The sequence below is a fragment of the Echinops telfairi genome, unplaced genomic scaffold (assembly GCF_000313985.2).
Source record: "Echinops telfairi isolate 266 unplaced genomic scaffold, ASM31398v2 ScPeMD7_26;HRSCAF=91, whole genome shotgun sequence".
NCBI classification, from domain to species: Eukaryota; Metazoa; Chordata; class Mammalia; order Afrosoricida; family Tenrecidae; genus Echinops; species Echinops telfairi.
In genome coordinates, this window is record NW_022103923.1 from 1,467,115 (window position 1) to 1,474,842 (window position 7,728).

At 38.6% G+C, this 7,728-nt stretch overlaps 1 protein-coding gene across 1 annotated transcript in view; it reads right to left on the reverse strand.

The window, feature by feature from the left end:
* RPGR (retinitis pigmentosa GTPase regulator) overlaps nt 1-7,728 on the reverse strand; it is a 59,768-nt gene that overhangs the window by 18,636 nt on the left and 33,404 nt on the right. Inside the window, exons 12-14 of the mRNA XM_030885410.2 lie at nt 7,482-7,513; nt 6,268-6,333; nt 1,788-2,732 (exon numbers count right to left, since the gene is read on the reverse strand). Of these exons, the coding sequence (XP_030741270.1) occupies nt 1,788-2,732; nt 6,268-6,333; nt 7,482-7,513 (1,043 nt within the window). The remainder of the gene's footprint in view (nt 1-1,787; nt 2,733-6,267; nt 6,334-7,481; nt 7,514-7,728) is intronic.

Genomic DNA, 7,728 nt, shown 5'->3' on the forward strand with positions numbered 1-7,728 from the left:
TTTTACAAATAAGGAAACTGAGGCCCAATGAGGAGCTTTGCTTGAATAGGGAAAATGTTTTACATACTTCCAAGGTGAAGTTACTGCCTCCATCATATTAGATATAAGACCATATCCCTACACCTTAATTAAAAGAACTAAACTCTGCACATGCCTGTCATCTTGTAGCTATTTAAAGAAAGCGTGAAAGAGCAGTATTAGTTCTTTAAAATGTGCCATCCTTTTAGTTTCAGAATACCACCTGATGCTCATACAATTACGCCATGCCTGAAAGAAAACTGTGCTGATATTGGTACGAAATGAGACATTTTTATATCCCTTGAGGATCTTTGCCATTTTCAAACTTTACATACGCAAAGAATCACTCCTATAGATTCTAAGTTCTTAAATCTATCTTTAGTGAGAAATATATAATGTTACTGATCTAATAGGACTTTTGTCATTTTCTTAATATTTATAATTTTAGGGGAAGAGAAGAGACCAAGACAGTAATCTAAGAGGAGCTGAAATAGATCAGGACCTCATGTTATCTTTGGTCTTTATTGGACCACATATAACAAAACCATAACATAAGATCAATGAAAGAAAAAAAATACTAACCAACTATTAAATACAAAGCATTCAAAATTTTAGCTGGGCACAATCAGGTCATATTTCAAGTCTGTTACTTCAGTTCAGGATAACCAGGTAATATAATATTCTAGAATTACCTGGAATTCCTGGAACCTAGTGGTTCATTTTCTGCCAGCTGTGTTGACTGCCCTAACGTTTTGGACCTCTGAAGTTCCTGCCCTTTCCCCTTTCCCTCTGCATTAGTAATACATCATTTACTGTATGCTCTTTGTCATATTTCTTAGATCCTTTCATGTTGCTCACCTTTTGCCTCTTCTTCAGCTTGCCCTTCCTGTCCTTCATTCTCCTCACCCCCTGCGTCCTGTTATGTCCCCTCTTCTTCCTCACTGTTCTCTTCTTCCTCCTTTTCTCCTTCCCACCCCCTTTCTTCTCTTTTGCTCCCCTTCTCCCCCCTCCTTCCTTTCCTCTTCCTCCCCTTCCTCCTCTTCCCCTTCATCATTCCCTTCTCCTTCCTCTTCCTCCCCTTCCTCCTCTTCCCCTTCATCATTCCCTTCTCCTTCCTCTTCCTCTTCTTCCTCACCTTCCTCCTCTTCCCCTTCATCATTCCCTTCTCCTTCCTCTTCTTCCTCCCCTTCCTCCTCTTCCCCTTCATCATTCCCTTCTCCTTCCTCTTCTTCTTCTTCCTCTTCTTCAATTTCTCCTTCCTCCTTGTCCTCTCCCACCTCCTCATGTCCTTCCCCCTCTTCTCCTTGTTCTTCCTCTTCACCCTCCCCCTCTTTTCTGCTTCCTCCCACAGCTTCTTGCTCCTCCTTTCCCCCCTCTCCTTTTCCCCCTTGCTCTTCCTCTTCACCTTCCTCTTCTTCCCTTTCTGCATGTTCTCCCTCACCATCTTCCTCTCCTTCTCCCTTTCTTTGATCTTGCCCTTCTCCTTTCTTCCTATCTTTTCCTCTTTCCTCCTGATGGCCTTCCCTTTCCTCTCCTTCCCATTTTTCCTTATTCCCTTTCTCCCATTCTACCTCCTTTTCTAGGTCCTTCTCTCCTTTACCCAAGTGCTCTTGTTCTCTAACTACTCCTCCCTTGTCTTCCTCCTCCTCCTCCCTTTCCTCACATATCCTTTTTTCTGTTTCTGAATGATCCCTCTTACAGATTCCACGCCACCCACCATAAGGCATGGTTCTGGTCTTTTCCCCTGACTTGTTATTGCCTTCACTCACCTCATCTATGTCTGTAAGATGATCATCTGACACATCTGCTTCCACCTCCTTTCTTTGTCCAAAAACTGCCTCATCTTGCTGATTTTCCTCTCTCTCTTCCTCCTCTAATGAACTTTCATCTGAATCTGTAACTTCTTGTTCCTCTGGGATCTCTGACAAGTGGTTAGACTTACAATTAAATTTTGTCATGAAATTGGATATTCTGAATTCAGTCTCTCTCTCATTTCTTTGTTCAATAAAACTTCTTCTATACCACAATTGGTGTTCATGCTTCAATGCGTAAACCTCTTCCTCTCCGTGACTAAACTCTACGGATTCCAGCTGCTCTAATTCTTCAGGTGTACCCTTGGAATCTTCACTTTTGCTTTCCATGTAACTATCTTGACCAATAGATTCTCTTTTGCTGTCAAATATCACATCTTGACTTTCTCTTTCTGGTCCCTCAACCATATCATCAGTTTCTTCATCCTCCTTACACAAGTCTGCAGTTTCTAAGGGCTCAAGAAAGGTAAGGCTACTTTTTGGATTCTCCGAGCTTTCTATATCCTTCATTTCTGTCAGCTCAGTTTCCTTCTCAGAGTCAATTTCTTCTTTATCTGAATCCTTCTGACCATGTCCTCTATTTCCGCCTGCTATTATTTCCTCATCATCAAGTGGACAACAAACATCATCATTCTCGTCATACGCGAGTATCTTTTTTAACAAACTCTCTTCACAAGTTTTGGCTTCAGGCTTAGACTGACCTGAGCCAGTACCTAAGACTTTATCTGAACATGTGTTGGTAGTCACTGTTGTTTCCATAAAAATCCCTTTTGCCAAATGCTGTTGACATACTGTCCCTTCTGTCCCCTTTTCGGAAAGCTCTTCAGATTCAGATTCATTACTATCATCATCATTTTCCGTATGAGCTGCATCTTTCTCCAGTTTCTCAATTGTATCTTGTTTCTGCAAATGTTTTGAAGCAACCGTCATACTACTATTAGCTGACAAAGATAACTTATCTACTTTAAAAGACTGCCAAAATTATACATGTTTCTAGGTTTTACTAGAAACATGTCCAGTGTTACCAGACAGTGTGTTCGCTTTCCCCCCCATAGGGGCCAATTTCTGCCAACCTAAGCCTGTACTTCATCTAATTCTGATTTATTAACATGTATAAAATTCCTACTACCTGCCTTATTTTGCCATTCATCACAGTACTGTCAATATTTACTCTTATTTTTTTCTTAACCTGGAACAATCTTTAAATATAATAAATTCCAGATTGAATTCAAAAGACCTTGTCTAAGAAACTTAAGCTTTTCTTGCATTCAGTTTACAGTTTTATACATTTCCTGTAATTTTTCATGATCACATTTTGATTTTTTTTCATGAACATAATTGATTCCATGAAATTTTAAAAAGTTAAAGAAAAAAAATCTTCAATGTAAAAACTTAAGAACTTTTTTAAAAGGTAAGCTTAATTCTAGAAGAAAAACGCTAAAAGAAATCTCATGGTATAAAATTTTTTAATTAAAAAATAAAATCTGATATGGGGTTTCAATTTTTTACTCTCTTCATTTTTATGTACTATACAGCCTTTCATTGTCACAATTTGCATAAATGAAAAAACTTACAAACAAAATTTTTAGTTCAAAAGCAACCACTTTGGAATAAAGCATGGAGATTTGGCTAATACATTAGAAATGTGAAATTAATTTCTTATGGAAAAAAATAAGATGAAATTCCATTGCTGACACAAATTATACATGCTAATAGATTCAAATATTCAATGAATTTGGGTCTCTGATCAGTAAAACATTTGACCAAATTTCATAAACTGTGATGAGTGACTGGCTTAGGAAGAAGTTTACTTTTTTATTTACTTATTTTTGCTAAAAAACTAACTAGGCAATATGTACAAGGGGATACACAAACAAACAAACAAACCCCGGAAAAATAGCTCCACTGGGCAGAGCTTTCCTAGTACAGATTTTTTGTGCTAGGAGAACATTGAGCAACTCGCTCTGAGTTAGTACACCTAGTGTTGTCACCTGAGAAGGTTCTATTTTTTTATACAAGCAGTTTAACTCTAACCTTGATTTTTGTGATGGCTGATTTAAGAGAACAGTGTGCGGCTGTAAAATTTTGTTTTCTACTCGGGAAATACGGTACAGGAACTGATTTGATGCTGAATACAGCTTACAAGGACAGCACTATGAGAAAAACTCAAGTGTATGAGTGGTTTTCTCTATTCAAAAAAGGTGAAATGTTGAGTGATGACAAACCTCGTCCTAGACATCCATCAACTTCCTGAACAGATAAAAACGTCTGTCGACAAAATTTGTGCACTTGTGCTCGAAGACCGATGACAGACCATTGAAGAGATGGGGAAGTTATCTGGACTATCTTGGAGCTCGGTTCAGCAAATTTTAACTGAAAATTTGGGAATGAGTAGGGTCACTGCCAAATTTGTTCCTCATGATCTGATTGACCAGGGAAAAGACTGTCTAGTGAAACATGCCAGGCTTTGAAAGAATAGCTCTGAAGTGACCCAGACTTCTTTTTCCAAGGTCATTACTGGTGACGAGACATGGTGCTGTTATTATGGCCCCAAAAGCAAACATCAATTAAGCCAGTGGAATATGCCATCTTCACCTCACTCCCCAAAAAGCTCATCAAGTAAAATCAAATATCAAGAAAATGCTCATTTGTTATTTTGATATGAGGGGGATAGTTCATTTGGAGTTCATTCCACAAGGTCAGATTCTTAATCAAGCTTTCTATTTAGAGGTTCTCAAAAGATTGCATAACAGTGTGTGGCAAAAAAGGCCTGAATTGTGGCAGACAGAGGACTGGTTTTGCCACCATGACAATGCACCTGCTCATGCAACCATCTAAGTGCCCCAGTTTTGGGCAAAAAAAGTGCATGCTCTCTTGCCCCAAGCACCTTATTCACCTAACCTTGCTCAGAACAATTCTTTTTGTTTTTGAAAATGCAGAGGGACATGCAAGGACAGCAATGTGACAATATAGAAGAGGTGAAGAAAAAAACAAGGGAGGTGCTGTCAGACATCCAAACAGATGAGTTTGAAAAATGTTTCCCAGAATGGAATGGCAGATTTGACAAATGTATTAAATGTAAAGGAGAGTACTGTGAAGATGAGAAGGTTGTTTTGTAAAAAGAAATTTTAAATACATAGTTTTGGGGGGAAATCTGTATTTTGGGGTACCCCCTTGTATATGTGTTTTGCTGTTTACTAAACTAGGCCTCAGAGGGCCTCTAGTTAAAAGTATTACATGAAATATAAGATGTTTAAAAGGAAATGCTTTCTTTTGGACAACAGTTTTCTGTTTCTTTTAGGACCTGTTTTTCAAAAAGTTACAATTCTTCCAAGCGCCTTCAGAAAGGCAGGCCCAATTGCCTTCATTTCTGATTTCTCAGTGTATGACTTGTCCTTCTTTCTCTAGCACAATAAAAGCAGCATGGAAGAAGCAGAGGCCCTAGTCTAAAAGATAGTAGACAGAAAACATGAAAACATGTCTTCTTGGAAATATTGTCAGTCAGTCACTCAGTACCAAAGGGGGCTGTTATTCACTAATGCCTCTTAATAAAACAAATTCTCATTTTCTCTACATGTTTCTGCTTTAGCAAGGTTTGGTATTTCTGTGGCTTTAAATTTAAGAATTTTCGACTGAACAATGTGGCAAAAGTACGAGAAATAAAAATGAAATGTTTTCTATGAGTTTCTTCCTTCAATTTGCATTTCTCTGATTCCTTTACCTAATCTTCTAGCCCCTCATCATTTCATCTCACTAGTCCCTAAAGTCAAGAAAAGGCTCAGAAATTCATGGTAGGCACTTCGCTCTCCAGGGTTGTAGAAACCACATACCATTCTTTCCTCTTGCTTTCCACTTGTCATTCATGCAAGGTCTCTTTCTCATCACCCAGGAGCCACCTCAGGGCAATTTCCTTTCTTATGTATTTTAATCTTGTTTTTGTCTTCTAGATAAATTTATTCTAGATAAACTAAAGCCTAATCCACCAACATTGGAAAAGCAAAATAGCAAGTCCTTTTCCATAAATTACAAAAACGTTGAGAAGGAAATACATTAGGATCATTCCGTAAAGTCAGGGGAGAAACTCACCAAAGTCAGAGCACCACTCTGATAACCAGTAACCTCTGCCTCTCCCTAAGAATTGCAATCCTAGTCAACTGCCTTGCAGGCAAGGACATCTGACTTTTATAACTTAAAGTGGATGACCTTAAAGAACAAATGTCAGCAATGAAATACCCTTATTCTTGTCACAGCACAGAAAAAAACATACCAACGGAACAAGTCAGCATGGACCCTATCTCCATTGCTTTGCTCTGTCTTTTAGATTCTAAAGTGAATGCTCACCTTGCATATCTTCCTCCATAAATCTTCCAAGAAAAATAGAAAGAATTTAAACTGTTCTTACCCACCATTATAATGATAATAGCTCTTCATATTATACCTTTTGTTTCTGAACTGGTGATAATTTCAATGACTGGTCACTGATATTCAGAGTCATCACGTGGGTCTGAAACAAACAAACAAAACCTATGTTCTAAAGAGAATAAAGACATTATGAAAGAATATGTATACCTATATCTCACTGCCACAGAGTTGATTCTGAATCGTGACACTACCATATAGGACAGAGTAGAACTGCGACTATGGGTTTCCAAGACTGTCTCTTTTAAAAAAATGTTTAAGAATAGTTGATACTTATTTTATTTTTCTGAATGGTTTTATTGGCATATAATTCACATATCATACAATGCAATAGTCAATCATATTAAAAAAGAATTATTCAGTTATCTCCACAGTCAATTTTAGAACATCTTCTTCTTCTTTGTACTCATTGTTATTGGTTCATTTCTTCCCAACCTCTCTTTTCATACCCCCCAGAAAACCATCAATGCAGTTACAGTCTTTATTGATTAACCTATCATATAAAAAAACAAAACAAAACAAAACCCCCACTGCTTTCGGCATGCCAACAAGAATATTCACCTCTCTGGTCTATGGTGAGAAGGGAGTCACCAGAGGCTTAATCCATATGTGGACTGCAACTCTTTACAGGAGTAGAAAGCCTCATATTTATTCTGAAGAATGACTAGTGGTATAGAATTGCTGACCTTGAGGTTAGCAACCCAATGCAGAGCTTCCATATATGATTAAATATTTATACATTCTAAATGTATAGATTATAGGGATACACACCAGTTCAGATAATAATATAATCAACTCTTACCATAATAATAAGGGCAGGGAAATGAATTTTGTTATAGATAAACTATGCCTCAATAAATTTAGTTTACAAAAGAAACAAAATGAAAGCAAAACAAAGATTTTGGGGGCCTATAAAAGTATGGGGAGGTGTCATCGGGACCGGAGAACGGGCATCAAAATATTCACAACAAACAACAAACAATAACAACAAAAACATACATTGGTGAGAATGAGGGGAGTTGGAGCAGAGTCCCAAAGCCCATCTGTGGACACCGGAACATTCCCCCCCCACCCCACAGGGGTCCCAGGAAGGGGGGAAGTCATCAAGGTGCAGTAGAGCATTGATGAATCATGCAATATACCTCTGATCCCTTGAGGCCTCCTCACCCCCCACTATTATGACCCCAGTGCTGCTTCCCACTCTGGACTGGATGGGAGAAGGTACCTAGGTACAGGCAAGAGATAAAGCTTACGACACACGGAACCTAAGAACAGGAACGGGAATAGCGATATCAAAAGGGTAAGGGGAAGAGGGAGGAGAGGTGGGGAGCAAGGGGGTACCAATCGCCATGAATGGCACATAACCACACCCATCCAGGGGGAAGAACAACAGAAACCAGAGGGGAAGGGGGACAGCAGTTGGTGTGAGATATGAAAACAATAACAATCTATAATCTATCAAGGGGCCAAGAGGGTGGGG